The sequence below is a fragment of the Strix uralensis genome, chromosome 2, assembly GCF_047716275.1.
Source record: "Strix uralensis isolate ZFMK-TIS-50842 chromosome 2, bStrUra1, whole genome shotgun sequence".
NCBI classification, from domain to species: domain Eukaryota; kingdom Metazoa; phylum Chordata; class Aves; order Strigiformes; family Strigidae; genus Strix; species Strix uralensis.
The window spans coordinates 60269061-60288888 of NC_133973.1; the positions used below are offsets into that span (position 1 = coordinate 60269061).

At 35.5% G+C, this 19828-nt stretch overlaps 1 protein-coding gene across 1 annotated transcript in view; it reads left to right on the forward strand.

Moving 5' to 3' along the window:
- The window catches only part of PRKX (protein kinase cAMP-dependent X-linked catalytic subunit), a 61853-nt gene extending 42662 nt beyond the window's left edge, over positions 1-19191 (forward strand). Inside the window, exons 5-9 of the mRNA XM_074858881.1 lie at positions 4755-4850; positions 9123-9180; positions 11663-11740; positions 14756-14904; positions 15416-19191. Coding sequence (XP_074714982.1) covers positions 4755-4850; positions 9123-9180; positions 11663-11740; positions 14756-14881 — 358 coding nt within the window. The 3' untranslated portion in view covers positions 14882-14904; positions 15416-19191. The remainder of the gene's footprint in view (positions 1-4754; positions 4851-9122; positions 9181-11662; positions 11741-14755; positions 14905-15415) is intronic.
- The last annotated feature ends 637 nt before the right edge of the window (positions 19192-19828 follow it).

A 19828-nucleotide genomic window follows, 5' to 3' on the forward strand; every position in this document is an offset into this window, starting at 1 on the left:
CCCTTCCCTGTCCCTGCTGGCCACGCTATTTCTGATGCAAGCCAAGATACCATTGGCCTTCTTGGCCACCTGGGTACACTGCTGGCTCATGTTCAGCTGGCTGTCAATCAACATCCCCAGGTCCCTCTCTGATTGGCAGCTCAAAGGGATGAAAGGAGCAAGAGATTCCCAGCAGCCTTGTTGCCACTAATCTTAGTCTGACAGAGCACGAAGGCTATGGATAAAAGTGTCTGGTGCTGTAGCATGAGCGCGGGTGCTGCAGTCTCCCAGCTGTAAATTTACCTTCCCACCATGGGTTTTGGTGGAACCACTTTCTGTTTGGTCTCTCAGTGTAAGTGGATATTAGGCGTTTTTCCATTCAGTGCCTTACAGAGATGTTGATAGGGTTCACTCTACTAGAGCAGTAATAGAAACATGGTTTCTGAAGTTAACATACTGACTGCAGGTGACAGCCAAGCAAGATCTCATCTCTGGAGTCACTGAGACCTCAAGACTGCAGGGCACTGAAGTATGGCTGCTACATATTCTACTGAAGTATGACTGGTAGATATTCTTCATAAAAAAAGGGAGTAGCTGCAATCATTTCTGTGTAGAAACTTCTGTGTCCTGACACTGTCTGGCTCAAATGACGACATCTGGATTCCCCCAAGCTTCATATAAACACTTTGGTTATAGAGACTCTTAACCAATAGAGATAAATTACACATTTCTAAAAGGCTGATTGACAGAGCAGCTGACTACTGCCAGTGATTTTGTAATGGCTTTTACTACAGTATTTGTGTAGACATGCTCTTCCTAATGATTGGTTGCTGCTTTTTATTCTTTGCTGTTCAGGTGGAGTTTGTTTGTGGTTTTGTTTTGTTTTGTTTTTTGTGGAGGTTTGGTTTGGTTTTGAATTGTTGGTTTTGTTACTTATTTTGGGTTTTGGTTTTTGTTTGGGTGGGCAGGGCAGGTCATAGATTGATACTACTTATTTAGGGTTATTAGAATTCTGGGATTTGGTGGCTGAGGGGTGCAGGGATTGTAGCTTGCATGTGTTTTCTTTAGGAGGGCAGGTTGTCACATAGGACATATACTTTTAGCATTTCATCAGATTTTTGCTGTTGCTGACAGTAGTGTTCTAAAATACTTTTCCTCACCAACTCGAGACATGGCTTGATATTTACTATCAAGGCTTTTGTTGTAAAAACAGTCCTAGATAACTTAATTCCTTGAAATTCAAAGAAAATTCAAGAAAAAGGTAAATTATTTGAAGGTGAACAAAACCTGACTTCAAGACTAAGTTATTGTCTGCAAGTAAATTACTTAAGACATTTGGTAGTTATTTCCTGAAGTTTCTCTCTCTGAACCCCAAAAGCAATTGGAAAGAATTGGTAGATGTGTGCCTAAGGAAATGGTCTTTCTAAAAACAAACAAACAAAACCACGCTTTCCTGTTCTGCAGTTTCTTATTTCTCTAACTTAATCTCTAGAGGCCCATGGAATTCTAGCTCTGCACATACTAGATTTAAGGCAAGGGCCCATTTAGGTTTAACATAGTAAAATATAGGAAGGGGAAAGAACGGGAGAACCAGGGATGAGAAAAAATCTTTACAGAATAGATCAGTAATACCAAGTTCATAGGGTTAGTCTAAACAAGAGTTGAAAGTTCTATTTATTTTGAGTAAATGTGTTCTGTTACAATCTACTGTAGAGGAAAATATACTTGTTATTTAATGTTAGATATGTTAGGTCATAATTGTACTGTCTTCAGATGTGTAGCTACCTGAATTTTCTCATTTAATGAGGGCTTTGTGTTTTTCAGATTTGCTTTGGTGGTCATATGTGATGTGCTGGTCTATCATTTTAGGTAGCTAATAGTTCCTGTCTCTGTTTTCATATTCTCAGACCTGTGTGTTTTCCTTTGAGGTTTTACAGCTTCTCTTCTTCAGTGATAAAACTGTTATCTTTGAGACTAGTGTCAGTGCCATTGTTATGCATCAGTTAGCAAAAGGAATGGTTTGCAGCTCTTGTTCCATATAGAGAGACTTTTTTTTTTAGCTTCTTTTCACTTGGTGGAAAAAAAGCAGCTGTTTGTGTTAAGGTGTGAAACTCAATGTGGGGTTTGTTGATTTGTTAGGTAGCTTCCAGCACAGTACTTGTGTTTTGTCTGAAATCTGTGCTGTGTTGAAGATTGACATTTACAAGTAGTATCAAAGTCAAGTTATTTGGTTTGTCCATAAGAAAACCATGCAATCTTTCCAAGCTGTTCTCATTTTGCATACAGTTCAAATGCACTTTAAGCAGTATTGACATTAAATTATTATATAGCCAAGTGTGATTTAAATTTCTCTCAAGAAATAGTAATTTCAGATTTTCAAATTGGGGAAGCAAAAAGCAATTTAAACATGTAGAAATATGTAAAAACTTGTACATACTCTTTATTTATTTCACACCTCGGTAGTATACAGAATGTTTGGAGATAGAGGAAGAAACCCCTGCATTTCATACCAATCTGCTTACAGCAGCAGGCACCTTTGTAATACGCAGTTAAAAAGTCTCATTCTAATTCCTTTATGCATTTATAGATGCTATTATGTAATAACAAATACAAAATTGGAAATTGAGTGTACTGTCTATCAACTTTGGAGAATGTAATGTTGCCTTGACTGAAAAAGAAACTTCATGTGATAGGCTTTCTGGTGTGGAAAAATTTTAAGCATGTTAAATATCTATCATGTTTTCTTTCCTCTTTAGTGTCAAAGCAGGAATTTAGAAAAAACACTAGTAGTTTTTTTCCTGAGATTCTTATATTTTCCAGTTTCTTTCTAGCTGAGACTATTCAGTTTTTCATAATGAAACTACTCTGGCTTTCTGAACACCACCAACAAATGTTTTTCAGTCTTTCCTTAACCCAGATAGTTTGGTCATGCTTTTCTGTGCTTTGACGTATTACTTGTTTTACGTTACGCATACAGAGAGCTTCACTTAACTATTATGATGGAATTTGGTTTGAGGCTGAATTTTACAGTATTCCAAAGGAAATGCTAATCCACTTGACCATCAGCTGAATATTGAAGAAATTAGTACTTCTGAAAACACTTACATGATGGAAATAATGTGTAGTACTTGTTGAAGAATAAGCTAGTTTGAGTAGCATAAAATGAAGGAAAGAATGTAAAATGAAGAAATGTTGTTGTCACCCTTTGTTTATGCTACCAATGGTTTCCAAAGCCACCAGCACTATATTTGTGTGTGTATGCATGCATTAAGTTCTCTTAGAAAGTAATTACAAAACATTAGGGAGATGTGAAAATATTTTAAATGCTGGACTGTAATAGTAGTTGGACATTATTAATATGATTGATACCCAAAATCCCTTTTCTTCTGTAGGTGTTTTGAGACAGAAGCATAGTAAGAGGGATGCTTTGGTCATGTTATGGAAGTCAAGATGGGACTGAGACTAGTGAATGAGTAGTTAGTTATTCCATTCCTCTAAAAGGTTTCCTGTGGTAACTTGTAAAAAGGTGACTGCCACTCTGAAAACTTGCTGGCTCTTGGGCTAAACTGCTTATACCAACTGTACTTATGCACCCGTACTCTGAGCCTCTTGCAGTAATCAGGGTATGTATTATACTAGGGAAGGAAGCACAACAGAAAATTCCATTCTTACTGTAGCTGTAAGACAAGAAGTAGTCTCTCTGTTAGTGCATATCTTCATGAAGAACTTTCTAGAAAATAGTAAGTGTAGAATTTTAATTGCATCTTGATTTATTGATCATCTTGGGGAGATGATCCCCAGAGCTGAGACAGTTTAGTTTGAGGAGGAGAAGGCTAAGGGGAGACCTCATCACTCTCTACAGCTACCTGAAAGGACATTGTAGAGAGGTTGGTGCTGGTCTCTTCTCACAGGTAATTAGCAATAGAACAAGAGGGAATGGCTTTAAACTGCAACAGGGGAGGTTTAGACTGGACGTTAGGAAAAAATTTTTCACAGAAAGAGTGGTCAGAGAGTGGAATAGGCTGCCCAGGGAGGTGGTGGAGTCACCATCCCTGGATGTGTTTAAGGGTCGTTTAGATGAGATGCTGGGGGATATGGTGTAGGGGAGAACTTTGTAGAGTAGGGCTGATGGTTGGACTCGATGATCCCAAGGGTCTTTTCCAACCTGAATGATTCTGTGATTATGAAATAAGTACTTTATCTGTCCAACATAGAAAGACCGCTGCGCTTCAACAGAATTTCAGGTCCTGAACAGTCTGTCTCTTTCAAATCTTCTCTAACAAAACACATACTTGAATTCAAGAGGTACAATAAATGACTGAACTGGACAATCTATTCATATGAGGGTCCTTTGACACTTTAGCTAGAAACTAGTGAATAAGGATGTGTCTGCAGTTACAGGACAAGATCAAAAATGGTAATGCTGTTTTGGAAAGTATACCCTTGGGTTTTATGGATAAGGCTAAAGAAGTTTTTACTTTAACACTGAAAGTTTGTGTCATAATTGATATTTTTACTGTATTAACGTAACAGATATCTCTTGTAGTACTTCAATTCTTTGTCCAATGTGTTGCATATAAAAATGTTTTCTGTTTTGAAGTAGCAGCCTTAAGTTATTCTTCAAGTTAGTATTTGATTGATCATGCCCTACCAAAAAGAACTATATAATCAATGATTTCTGAAGGGAATTACTATAACATAATACTGTTTATAAGATTTTTTTTTTAGAAAGTCTTTTTCTAACCTCTAAAAATTTGCTGTGTGTATATATATAGGTTTCCTCCATTTTTTGATGACAATCCATTTGGAATATATCAGAAGATTCTTGCTGGCAAAATAGATTTCCCGAGGCATTTGGATTTATATGTAAAGTAAGTCCGTGACTACCACTGTCTTTTATATTCTAAACACCTCCTGAGCACTCTTTCTAGAGGATCTTCATAGAAGACCAGATAACAGGTTTTCTGAAACACCATGTTGGAAACATATTTTAGATTACGTTTATTCTTGCAGTCCAAGTAAAATGATGTGTTTGGTAGAGTTCAAGCTGGAGGTATGGTTCTAAGATAGTATCTGCCTCTTTTCTGCATATTTTGGAATATTAAATGCTTTTCCACTTTGTACAAAGCTCATTGGTACCAGGTTGGTGCCTGAAAGAAAGAAAGAAAAGAGGAAAAATATCAGGAGATAATTAAATATGAGCAAAAATTAGGAGAGCAGGAAGCAAACACCAGACTGTCCCTTTGTATGCATACATACCAGTTAAATCACTCTCAGCGTAACTACTTGAATTAACTTCTGATATTTCAGAAGTTCCAGTGTAAAATCGAATTCCACTTCTGATCGTAGGGCCCCAGTTCAATATGCAGTCTTATATATGCATGTGTGGGTTTTATTTGTAGTATTTTGAAATTGTTACAGGTATATTGCAGATGAAATGCCTTTTTCCCTATTTAAAAATTCAATAATTGAAATAATTGTTAGTAAACTTTAGAACAGAGGAAGTGCAATTTTTAAATGTGTAGCTTCTCCTCAGAAGCAGAGATGATTGAGTGAGTGAGGACAGGAAATTATTCTTACATTCCCAGGTTAATCATTCAAGGTGTTTTGAAAACATGACCTTAGAGATGGTATTTGCTTACTGTCACCATTAGGTAAATAGATAAAATGTTCTACAGCAAATCTAATGAAATCTGTCCAATTTTCTCTGAACTGTTAAGAATTCTTTTGCAAAAATAATAATTTGAAGGGGATTTTTTTAAGCCTTCACTGAATCATCAGGTGCTCTGATTCAAGCATGTCCACATCACCTTAGGCTGATGAGTGTCTCGTATTTGTGTCTGTTTTTAACAGAGTTTTCCCCTACTATCTTGATGCGGTTTCCAATTTAGTGTAGTCTCATTGTCTGATATACCGAACTGACACTGTCTTAGAAAACTGAGTATCTCACATAGTATTGTATTCACTAAAATGTAAGAGTATGACAAGAAGATGAGCAATTCAAATTAGGTTATTATCACTAGCAGCCTGTCTAACATGGTGAAAGCATTTAAAAGTAGAGAAGAGAGGCTGTTAGCTTCTGTTTGTGCTTGACATTCACAGACCAACACTGATTTCTGTGCAGGTTTTGCTCTTCAGTCTGGACATGACTGCCCATGAGTTGTAGGATACCTTAATCAACATAGTTATTGATACACCGCTTTCCCAGATGTTCTTTCACTGTGTGCTTGTCAGCTTAATTCCATTACACTCCTGCCTTTAAGGGCTCTCATGAGATTCTAGCTTGGGCTTTCCTCCTTTCACACCTTGGTTTTGGGTGATCTCATTTATTTGCATGGCTTCACCTACTTTCTGCAGTGAGTCATTAGCATAATATATCTCACTTGTTCTGTCAACCCCTCTTCTTTTTTTAAACCACAGTATGCACAACTGCATAGTTTTTGACATCTCTAACCATTAGCTTAAAGCAAGTGCCAAGATTATTTTGACCTAAGAAGACAGTCTGCTTCATACCTTACTTGTATCCCATTTGCTTTCTCTCTCTTCTTCCTATAAGTCTGTACCTCAGTAAGGATGAAGACTATCTTGGGTCCTGTCACATCCAGGCAGTGTCTGAAATATTAGTGCTATACAGTGTTTATAAGAATTGAACTTTAGCTCTGCTCTTAGGCAACAAAACTGTTTTCCTTTTTGAACTCTGAGAAGACTTTCTTACCTAGATGCACTACATAAATTTACTGGTTGACATTTTTCTACCCACCTACCCCCTATCACCCTCCTGCACTTTTACCTTTTGAATTTGTACCACTTTTGCTTTCCCTCCTGCTGCATGATGTTCACTGCCTCTTGCTGTGCTGTGTAACTGCTGTGTGTCTTGTATAAGTGCTGTTCCTTCTGCCCTGAGCTAGCATCTCTTCACACTGCTCTCTACTGTGTCCCTATTGTTAGCCATCTTGCAATTTGATGAGATGTTTTCTCCAAGTCCTTTGTCCTGTATACATGAAGTCCTTGACATATTTGACCATTAGTTCGGATCTCTTCTGAAGAGCAGCTTCTGCCGTGGTGATGATGCTAATAAATTAACCAACTAGAAATTCCCAAATAAGACTGTCGACAGAGTTTTGTGTTACTTCATTTCTGATAAAACATAAGTATTAATTATGCTCCACCTATTTCTTTGGCCACTAATACATTTATAAATTTGGGGTTTTTTGGGTTTTGTTTTTGGTTGTGGTTTTTTTTTTTTTTTCTTTTGTAAGCTTTTCTTTGCAAAGACAGTTTTGGAAAATACCAAACGAAATATCAGTGCTACAGCAGTTTAATGATTACTGGCCTGGAAAGACCTTGATCTAGAATTTCATTCCCCAAATACATACAGCAACATATCTGTTGGATTGACTTTAACATGATCATTTCTAAATTATTCTTTAGAAACTATGTAATAAAGAAACACTAAACTATCTATTACTTGTTCCTATTTAATGGATATTTGTTTCTACAGAATGCAGCAAATGGCTTCATCTGTAGTGACAACACATTATCACTGAGCAAGCTTATCCCTTAACTTTCTTTTCTAAGATGAATTTTTGAAGCAAGTCAAGAATGATCCATTGAATGTTTTCTGGTTATATAAGAATAGGAAACTCCATGATTTATCTTTGGCCATATAGCCTGTGAATTTAGTCTGTGTTTCTGGATTTCTTTTCAGTCCTACTTCTATTTTAAAGTCTGGTTATAGTTGTTCTTGTAGCCTTCTCTGTAAGGAGTAGTCTTTTCAATGAAGAACGAGAAGCAGGTATATCTGCAAAGGTGACTGTAAAAGGTGTCAGTCACATGACTTAATCTAATCCAAACATTGATGGGCTGGAATGATCATGAACATTTTAAAAATTGCTTTCTACCTTGACTTTTTTATTCTCCTTTTTATCTAGCAATTGAATATTTTTCCAGTTGAATTTTAGAACTATATTCCTGCCAAATGCAGCAGCTTTTCAAACAGTCTAGCACATTCACTCTCAGTTCATATATTCTTTGTGCATACGCTTTTGTGATTTCAAGGAGAGATGACAGAATACTGTTTTTGTTTTGTGATAGGAGGTGTTATAGTTAGGGATAAAGAGAGGCAGGTGTGTCACACGTTTGCATTCTTTTCTGTAAATAAAGCTGTCGGGTTTTTTTAAACCTTCTGCAAATTTTAAAATTGGAATTAGCCATACTCTGTAGATCCCCAGCATTTTATGAAGTACTGTATCTCTCAGGTCTATTTGAAGCTGGAGAAAAAAGAAAGATGCTAAACTTCTGTTCTTTCCTGTCATTGGTACTTTATGCAATGAGACCAGAATGTGCTATTCTAAAATAAATAGCAAAATAATCTTTGAGATAAAAAGTAACTGCTTATAGTAAAGTGTGAAGTCAGATTTTTCTCTCAACTTGTAAGTAATCAAGCTAACTCAAGAAATTGTGATAGTCACTTTGATTTATGTTAGAGTTTTCAGGTGCTTAATATTTAAAATGCTTTGCTATTAAAATGGAAGTACTTTATGTCTCTGAACTTAGGTTCATCTTTTCAAGTGTTGATTTAGCCTTATGTTAAACCGTTCAATGAACTAGAATCTCAGGGGAGACTTCATTTTCAATGAAATCAAAGCTTATAGATGTTACTAGTTTTAAGCAGATGACTAGGTCTTCCATAGTTTCTCTGAATATTTAGCTGCCACAGAATTTAAATGTCTGTGTATAAAGTTGAGGGTGCAGCTTTATCTGTATTTTTTATATATATTAGAGTTGTATTCTGCAAAATAGGTTTGAGATCCATTTTGAGATTTTGAATGCCCAGGAAAATAGAAAAATACAAAGATATGGTACTACTTGGGGAGGGGAGGAGAGAAAGAGAAGGTTTTTCTTCTTTGTTTCTTGAGAGAGTCTAAAAGGAACTTGCAAGAATTCTGCAAGTCCATTTTTGAGCAGGTTATTCCTTTTTATCATTCACACTTAAGTGTATAAAATATGAAGGAAATGAATGGGTAAATTATATACAATATTAGCTAGTCAAAGGGAAGTATGCTGAAATTCTGTAACACTTGTATGACAGTCAAATATAAATTTACTTTTGTTTAACAGAGATTATGTTTTCTTTACTGCAGAGACCTTATTAAGAAGCTGCTTGTGGTTGATAGGACAAGACGATTAGGAAATATGAAGGTCAGTATAAAATGTTAGCTGTAGTGCAGAGCACAGCACAAGGTTGAAAGAGTTCTGCAGGAGAGATATAGAACAGCTCTTCTGTGGCTTTTGTTTTCATAAGCATGAAATTGAGATATATTTTTCCCATACATTATTTCAGTTGTACAGTCCTAAATGCAGTGTTTAAGTGTGTATTTCTGGATATCATACTTCTGTTTGTCTGGATTAATACTATCCTTCATGATAGTTTCCCTCCCTCCTCCACCTACCCCCCCCCACCCCCCAAAAAATAACCAAAACAAACCCTGCCTGTTTACTGATTAATTTGAAGACTTACATCAGACCAGAAACATAGTACTGAGTCCTGTAGGACATGGCACCAGCTGATTTGGTTCTTTCTTTGGAGTTGTTTAATCCCAGAAGGAGCACTAATCAAATTTGAAACTTAAAAATTGTTTTAAAGAATATAAGCGTTGTTGTACCATGATGGTTGGTCATTGTGCTGATAGTTTGGTGGTGGGGCTGATTAAGCACAGTCAAATAGTTTTTTACCAAGAAGTAATTATTCATCGTATTCTGAACAGACCTCTGAAAACAATAGTTTACTAGTCAAAAATATGCTCACGTGTCTCATGTAGCATTCCAGCCTACCCCAGAAACCTCTGTACCTGTGATATGTCAACAAGGAACACCAAGCAATCCTGTGAATTCTGTGAGATGTCCTGATGTGTATGTCTTGATGTCTAGTTGTAATGCCAAGAAGATAACAGCTGTATTACAAGCTTATTTGATTCTGCAGCTGTGCAGTAGCTATGGTTGGTAGTGCAGTGAGAAGTTAGCTGCATGTGAACTAACTCAGGTACTTTAACAGGCTAACCAAAGCACCATACAAAACTCAGTGTAGTTTAATTTACCCTTTGGCAGAATAAGTTAATCCTTTATTAATTGACTTGTTATTGTTTTTACAGTGTTGTAGGTACCTAAATTAGCTTGTGCAATCTTTTAGTTCTTTAGAGTCAGCTAAAGTTCCCATTTCCCTGGGCGGGGGAGGTTAGAGGTTTGCTTTTTTGGACATGGGTGAAGAAGGTAAAAGATGCACAGTCATCCAGATTCCTTGAACATATTGATATAACTATAGATGCTAGAACCGGCTGTCTAAAGTTCCTTTCTAGAGCCTTTTATGGCACAAACTTAGACTGGTAAGAAAAGCTAGGAAATAAATGTTTTCCTTATCCTTCAGAAGTCTTTGCAGTGTTTTTCAGGGGGTCAGCAGGAGCATTAAAACCAAACTTTCATAAGCTGAAAATTTAGAAAGTTATTGACCAGTGAAAACTATATATTTTGACAGGTTTGAAGACAAACAAAACCAAAAGCAAACCATCAAGCATGGGTTCTGGGAAACGTCTGGCTTTTGTGGGATTTTTTTAGTACGTGGTTGTTTTGGTTTGTTTTGGGGTTTTTCTCTACAATTGTATAAAATGTCAAAATCAAAAATACTTCTAATTAGAAGTGGGATTTGGAGTGGGGCAGTAGGTCAGTCCTAAGTCTGATCCTTTTCCATAATGACAGTTGGTTTAAAAAGATTTAAATCCCACTGGGCATTTTCTGGTGAAGCATTCAATCAGGTCTGCTTTTGAGGGAAATAGGTGATAAATTACTCTCTGTTGCCTCTGAATATGAGCATGGATAGTCCCACTCCATATAAATCTGAAAAAAAAAAAAATGGGTGGTATGCTTCGTTCCATGGAGCTGCATGAGCTTGAGTGCTGTGCATTAAAACAGTGCTGTGATCAGGCCTGAGACAGAGAAACAGCTGGTTTTCCCCACTGCCTAATGCCTTGAGAATGAGTCTGTGTTTGAACCAAGCTTCAGCCTAGCAAAAAAAAAAAAAAAAAAGACATTTTCATTCTTTATGCACATAATCAAAGCAGTCAGCCCGGAGAGAGTAATCATTACAAGACAAATACGCCTTTAACCGTATATCGAAAATGAAAACAAATGTTTTCATATATATACTTTTGTCACAGTACTGAGAACCTCATCGGCACTAAACGTCTGTAATATTTGACAGACCTATGTGCTTCCCAGACAATGATTTTTATTTAAGACACCATCAACCCTCAGTTATTTTTTTTATTAGTATGAGAATTAGAAAGTATATCTGAATAAGAGGCATTCTCTAAAATGTTGGAGAAACCAGAAGTGAAGAGGTTGGAATGGTTTTGTGGGTATTTTAAAGCCTATTCTTCATCTCCCTTGTGTTGGAAGAATGCTGCTAAAAAAAAATAAATATTTGGATCTTATTGCTGTAACTCAGGATCTGCTAGGAAAATAACACTACTAATTTCCCCTATAGAATCTTAATGATTATCACCTGAGGAAAAAAAAAAGGTTTAGACAAACCATTAGTCTACCTTGATACCACAGTTCTTACGATGAAATGCATGGTTTGGCATACATATAAGTTACTAAATATTTATTTTGATTTTTTTCTTTAAAGAATGGAGCAGATGATGTGAAGAGACATCGATGGTTCAGGTCTATAGACTGGGACGCTGTACCTCAAAGGAGACTAAAGGTATATTCTGCAAAATACTGTATAGTACATCGCAACAAGAAATCATTCATTTAAGCTGGTCTGTTGACGTTTTGTTGCCTGTTGTGTCTGTCTGTTCATATGTGTGTATAAGCACATGTGTATATGCACATGTCAATAATTACATGCATTTTTGACCTTTTACGCTGCAGAATTAATTAAATGAATGCCTACTTGCATTTTTGTCTGCATATGAAATATTTTTGTAAAAATCCCTGATTTGTTTTGCTGAATTTGATTAGTTAATATTTAGTTTCAAGTTTTAGGGTTTTGTAAGCAACTACTTGTTGTAGATGATTTTTTGTTTGGGGACTGAGGTGGGATTGGTGGTTTGTTGTTTGATTTTTTTCTTTTTCCTTGCTTTTATGTCTGTGGAAGTATTTTACTCTGGGTTTTAAATGTTTGGGCCAAGTTCAATTCAGGTAAATACTTTAATAAAATGTAAAGCATATGGGAGTAGGAAGAATAGGGAAGGTGAGAGAGAAGGATTTATGAATGTAATTCTAACATACTTTTTAATAGCAGTGAATTCTAGTATTATACGATGGCAGATGTTTGCAAAAGCTATCAACACTGCAAAATGCTTTTTAAAGTCCTTTAGTAGTAAAACAGCCTTTTTCCTTTCCTTCCTCAAAGTTCTAACTAGTACGATTTTTTACAGCAGTGGTTTTCAGTAACAGAGGTTGCCATGTACAGTCAGTCAAGTAGCGATTAAATGTTTGGTTTCCTTTCCTTTGCATTAGTTTCTTACAATGAATTTCTGGGTAGGTATCTTAAATTGAGTTCTTGCAAAATAGCTAAGAGATGAAAATGTTCTTGATGTATTCTTGTAGACAACATCTTAATACAAAGCTGTAGGTAACTTTTTTCTTTAAAATAAAATGGCATTGTTTTGAATGTGTGGGTTTGGGGTTGTTTTAATCACTACTACACCCAGTTCGTATTTTATGTAGATCTATTGTAATGAAGTCACTTTTTTCAAATGATTTACTGTAAATTCTGGTCACACAAATCTGCAGAGAACACAAACTGGTTGATAATATGTTCTGTAAGTATTTAAACTCTGAAGTTTATGACAACCTACTGTATTACCAAATAAATAAAACCCATAGTATTATAAACTGGATGTTAGAGATACAAATCAAAAGTCTCAGGTCTAAACATCCTTTGTGTTTCATTTTCGTTTTAAAAAGATAGTCACCATGGCATTCAGATTATTAGGAATCCAAAACTTGTTTCTTAATCTTTGGTATTAAGTGGGATGGTTACATTAAGCTCTTAGAAGATGAAATGCTACTTAATTATTCTTCAGAGCAGGGATGTGAATTGGGTCAGAAATTTACTTCATTATTTCTGGAGGCAACTATATCCTTCAGAATTAGTTTTCATAATCTCATTCTATTTCATACTGATGAAGAGATTGAAAATATGAAATAATAGATATAGTGCTCTATTTTCCCTGTAAAAAGTGTGAATTGACCTGTTGTACAAATGAAGCATTGATTCATCGTCCTGACAAGATCTTAAATTACAGTATTATATAAATAATAGTAATAGCTGAGAGAAAATAATTTGTTAATCTATAATAGAGGATTTTCCTTTCTTTTTTTTATTTTTCTCTTTCTGTGTGTCACTTCACAAAACTGTCTTTCCTGCCAAAATGCTTACAGGGAAGTAGGGCTACCAGGTGTTATCCACAGGGGAGCAGAAAGTCATTTTGGGCAGAGCAGATTCTGCGTGTTTGCTTAAGCATCTGGGCAGTATGCTGTGACTGCCACATGCTTTTGGTTGAAGCTTAGAAGCTTAGGACCCTTTCTTTCCCATTGAAAACCTGCTGATGGTGTTGTTTCAAACTGAGAAGCCCAAAAGATCAGATAAGATCTCAGACCTAGCAGAAGCCAGACTTCTATGTGTTTGAGGAGATGCAGAATAACTTTTTGCTGTACTTTATAGTTCTGCCTGCCGTATGACCTTTACTAACCAGTTTGGTGATTGTCCGTAAGATTTTCTCATTCTAAAGTGTTTTGTTGGGTTCACGACAATAGTTAAGCTCTCTGTTATTGAGAAGGGAATAGAGAGATGAATGTTTCTTGACAGAAGAAAAGGGTTTTGCCCTATGTTAACCTCTGCAACTAATAAAATATTCCAGAAAGGAGCTTTATCTTATAGCCTGTGACCAGAAGGGCAGAGTAGTCTCAATGCTAGATACAAGACAAGGAAAAACTACAGGTACTGTGAAGCTGGTGGGCAATACTAGAAATTCAAAGGATCCTCTGAGGAAAGAAATAGAAAACAAATATTTTTCTTGGCACCTCCAAGTTTCCTTAAAAAGATCCATCTGAATTCAGATGCTTTTACAGACATCCTTGTAAAATGAGTTTTTTTACAGTGCAGCTATTTCTTTACCTGCTTGAACTTATTGCTAACCTAGGAAAAAGCATAGTACGTAGTGCATACACAGGTTAGTCAATTCAGCCTCCTTAAAAGCAATCAATCTTTTGGAAAGCAATGAAGAGGAGGCTTTTTTCTTCCATTAGAAAGTAGTTACCCACACTGCTATCAAGACTCGTTCTTAGCTGAAAGGAACCTAATGCGATTACACTCCTTTTTGAACATAGGCCACAGAAGAGGGGAGGAGTGAGGAAGGAGAGTGGCAGATTATGCTGTAATAGCACATGCCTGGAAGCGTAGTTGTAATAATCTTTTGCAGTAGTTACCTTCAGTCTTCAAAGCAGCTAGAACTTGTGCTAAATAAAATAGTATCTGTATTATGTGTCTTTTAATCACAATATTTAACCACGATATAGAAAAAGCATTAGAACATGTCTGTCACTGCAAGCTTCTCTCTCTCATGCCATTCATTATTAGTGAAAAAGGTAAACTTTCATAAATACGTACCCACTTTGTTTAATCAGTCTTTTACAGAATTTCTGCTCCAATGAGAGGAGTTCATTGAGGAAACTGTACTAACATTTTTGGTGTATTTGTTCTGACTAGCCTCCCATAGTACCGAAAGTATCCAATGAGGGGGATACTTCCAATTTTGAAGCTTATCCTGAAGATGACTGGAACAAGATGCCTCCAGTACCCCCTAAAGATCTAGAAATTTTCAAGAACTTCTGAATGCAAAATCTACACTGGATGAGGTATGTCCAAATGTTAGGAGTCCTCTTCAAAATATTGCAGGTCTGAGTGAGAGCTGTATGCAGAAATTACATCTTCTGATTCATAACAGTGACTAATACTTCCTTAGAGCTTGTAAAACCAACATGAATCACAGTAATAGATAGTACAAAGTAAACTGCTGAAATAAAATATTGTAAAGCAGGCTTATGGAATGACAAAGTTAATTTATCTCACAGGTTTTGGTGTTCTACAATGATGAAGAGTTATTTGCCTACAGATATTTAAGTCCTTCTGTCCTTAAAACTTTTAAAAGAGTGTGTCAAAAGCAAATATCTAGATTGATTTGACAGATGTGATTGTTCTTGATTGCAAGATTTTTATATTAATAATGAAGACTTTAGAGGAATAAGATTGTCAGATTAATTCTGTACCCTGGATTCTCTTACAACTGTCATAGATTGATACTTGTCGTTCAATTCATATGCTCCACATTGTATTTTGCATTCCTTTTTCATTATTTTTTTGTCTTAGAAACTGGAAGGAAATTGAAGCGCTAAGAACAAGTCTGAAGAAAACGGAGTTCATGTGTAAATGAAGACTTCTTTTGTGGATAAGAATGATACTGCATTCAGATATGCATATTAGTATATAAGAAATATCTGAAGAGTTGGAGGCAGGCAAGAATAATTGTTTGCTGTAAACATCTGACATTAGTTTAGTAAATTGTAATATTGATAGTCTACTCTGAAGTAGACTCACTGAAATAGTATATTTTAGGAATTTTTTTTAACTTATGGTTTAGTTAAGTTTCCTGCTATTCCCAGATCCTTTTTGCATAGTTAACTCATAGACTTAATTTTATAAGTTTATACTAAACTTGTGTAATTAAAAGCACAAATTAGTATATATGTATATAATGAATACAATACAATTAAAGCACAGGAACTGTGCAAAGATGTAAATTTTTGTACTTTGCAGAGTCTATGATTTTTATTTTTCAAATAATGTTTTTCAAGAAGTTCTCTAGGAATAAAAATCTTAAAAGGATAAATGAGTTTTTCATCATCTTATATACATTTTATAATTCTTTGTAAAAAATAAAAATAATTAAGTTTTAAAAAAGATTTGTACCTAAAATTTCCAATGCCTCACTTGCAACCATAGTACTTGAAAGCAGAAAGACAAGGGCATGTTTTATTGTTAAGACGCATCTTAATGGCTAATTTATGACGTTCTGTTACAGTGATGTCTCTTTACAAACCAGGATATTGAGTGATTATACACTGTCTGAAATGAGACTCCTCATGTGAAGACTTTCTGTAAACATGCAATTCAGTGCATATGATAAAAGGGCTCTAACTGGCTCTTAACAGGAGTTGTTCTCTCTCAAGCTTGCTGTCTTCTCCCAATGTAAAGCACGAGCCATAACAGACTTTTTTCATTATTGAAATAGTTGTTGTTGAATGCTTGGCACTTCAGAATATCAGAGGGAAGACTGAGTTATAAATCAGAGCTGGATTTTTCTACTCCTGCTCTTGGAAATGTCCTAAAGTCGCTGCTGCCAGGAATTCCGTATGTACAGAGTTCAAACCTTAGATGTACGGAGTTTCATTCTGTACTAACATCTTTTTAGCAGCTTAAGTACACTGTATTTAGGAACTATTTGCAATACTGCTTCATTTTAAGTAGCACCAAATATCAGTATGTGCATATGTATGTGTCTGTCTATATGAACACACAAAAACATGAAGGTAGGAACAAGTCAGGAACTTTCTTTAGGGTTTTTTCATGTTACATGATACTTGTGTTAGTATAGGGGATTGATTTTGAAGTGCTTCGATTTCAAAAAGTAATTACAATCTTTCGGATGTTGTGGTTTTAGATAACTTTTAGTGAAATTATGATATTTAGACCAAAAATATTTGAAAGCACATCAGCTCACTGGAGTCCTACTACTATGACTGATGGCTCTACATAAAACTGTTTAAGTAGATGATATAGACAGTTTCTCCCACAAACTGCTTTCCACATTCTTGATCTGAAATGCCATAAGAAGTGTAGGCCAAAGATTCATTTTCCTGAATGCTTATGAATTAGACACTCTAGTAATCGCTAATGAAATTATCATGTTTATAATTTTATGACAGATCTGCAGCTGGAGTCTCCTCATGGAAAAATGACCTCCATTTGCTTTTGTTTAGCTCTAAACAGTACAGAAGAGCTGTTAAGAACTTGCAATATCCTAGGGTATTAGATTTATTTCTTCATAAAGCAAGTCTAACTTTTAAGAGATTGCATAACTCTCTGCAAAAATGCAAAATGTGTAACAAAATCGGAATACTTCAAAGTGGTAATTCTGGAATATCACAAAGTCATCTTGATGTTATGGAAGTGCCACAGGTTGATGGCCCCAGCTGCCTCTCAGTAAATACTGTGTAGGAATGTGTAATGAAATACAGAAAAATCCATAGAAAATGATAATTTTAACCTGGTAAAACTACTTTATTCTCTTGAAAAAATGAATTTGGTCCACTGTATTTGTATCTGTGGAATTAGTTATTCCAAATTAAACAGAAAAACTGAAGCACATAAAACACAGCTTACTTTGTCTAAGGGGAGGAAGCACAGTTCAGGGTTTTTTTTTTTTTTAACAAGTAAGCTTACAGTATTTTATGGAATCTGAGTACTACAAAACCAGTTTCTTATTTAAATATGTACATACTGCAACAAGCAAGTGTGCTAAATATAATACTGGGGTTTTTTTCAATTTTAAAAACTGCACTGTGTTTAAGTCTTCAAAGCTGAGGAAATGAAGTTGCTTTTGACTAATGTGCCACATTGATGGTTAGAAGTTTTGAGTGCTTGAACAGGAGATAGTGGATTTTTTTTTTATAAATCTTATCCATTGCTGGCAGTGGATGCACTGACACTCATTATGATAGAGACTAAAGAAACAAATACAATCTTACTAATAATGCTAATCCATTGACTTTACATTATTTCCAGAGCCATGTGTACATATGCCTAACTACTGACCTCGTCAACATGCTTTCTAGTACAAAACTGCTTTCAAATTTTTTTAATTAAAATCCTTAACTAGAAAAAAAAAAGCCAAAACATTTTTGAAGCATTAAGTGATCAGTTATTTTTCTCTACAGTCTTGAGCCTAATGAGCTGTTGTTACCTGCCTGTTTTATTTATTTGCACAAGTGAGTCTGGTTTATTTTAAGTCTTTGCTGGGACTTCATGGCCCACTAACGTAGTTTTGTCTGAGTGCTCATGCAGAAGTCCCTGGATCCACACTGCACTAAGGACTCTGGATTTATGAGGTTTTTTAAGCAGACTAGTACACTTTTTTTATTTTCTGTTCAAGTATGGTATTCTCTGAAGTTCAGTTTATTCTGGTCGATCCTGTTAACATGTGTTTTTGCATATAGACTGTTGCATAAGGACTGTTTTCTTGCAAGAGCCCATAGGCCTTTGGTATTCTGCTTCAGTGAACAAGAATGTTAAACATTAAAAAACAACCTTTATTTTTGAGTTTTATATATATATATATTTTTAATTGCCCAGTTTGAGGTTTTAAGTGATAAACGTGCATTGCAAACTCAATTGCCTTGTAACCAAATGATGTAAATGCTTCATGATTTCAATGGAGAACATGCTGTAGAGTTTCCTGTAAATTAGCTTATCAATGAATATGTGTGCTACTGAGCTTTAACTAATGTGATCTTCCACTGTAGACAGTCATTGTTAATGGATCAAATATAGGTACTAAACTATGTTTAAATGGATAAACAGGGATTTTGCAGTTTTGAAAGCAATTAAGATATGGCTGTTCCTCAGCCCATCTGCTTGCCATTCAGAAGAGTTGTGATGCAGTGCTTCCTATGCTATAGAATTATTTTTCAGCTTTCAATGACTGTAGCATGATTCCTTCTTGTACTGTACTGTGTACAGACTTTCCATGTTTTGCACTTTTCTATGGCAAACCTTGACTGCTTTATAAATACTCTGTTGTGTAGTAAGTAGTGATAGTGGTAGCAGGAATTTGTGTACTGCATAATCAGTTTGAACTGCTAGATTTGCGAGGTTAACTTGGACTAATATTGTATGTTGCTGGTTGCTTGTTGTAGCTCACATGCATAAGTACTGTTCAAAGTTACAAAGTCAGCCCTCATTGCACAATGAAAATCACTGTGATCTGTACATAAACCCTATTAAAATTTTATTGCTGTTTAATTTATGTAATATCTGTTAGATCTGGATTCATTTAATAAACCTTTATATCTTTTTGAATGTTTAAACCTAGTTTGCTTCCATTTATGCTGGGAGGAGGTAGAGGTTCTTCATCCAAAAAAATGAAGAAGAGGACAGAAGTAGAAAAACAACTGTTTCTTCTTTTTAGGAGTTAAGTCTTTCCAGAGCAAGACACAAGGGGTGGAACATTATTTCAGTTGGCATGGAAGAAACTCCAGAAAGCATATTTTCAAATTCATTTCAGGTAGTGCACTGATAATGGAAAGTGTTAACTCAGACTTCTCATTAAACTTGGATTATATGACCCTAATTGCTTCAGCGTTTTCACAACTTAATGACCTGAACACTGTCTGGAACACTCATTTCAATCTTTTTCTTTAAGCATCAGAAAATATTCTTATGATGTCAGGCACACCTAACTAAACCTTTATTTCATCTTCCATCAAGAACTTCAGAAGTCCTCCTGGGTCAATTGTATTCTATTTCTTACCCACTAGATAGCTTAATCTTGCAGAGATAATGACGTAGGCATAGAACCAATTGGATACAGTTTGGACTAGTTAAGGGTTGATTTTTTTTAACACAGAACTCTGTCCTTTCTTTCTGCCTGGCTTAATTCTAAATTTTGTGCATTGACGTTTTTCTCTAAACCACGATGTCATGTGCTTCAAGAAACTGCTGATG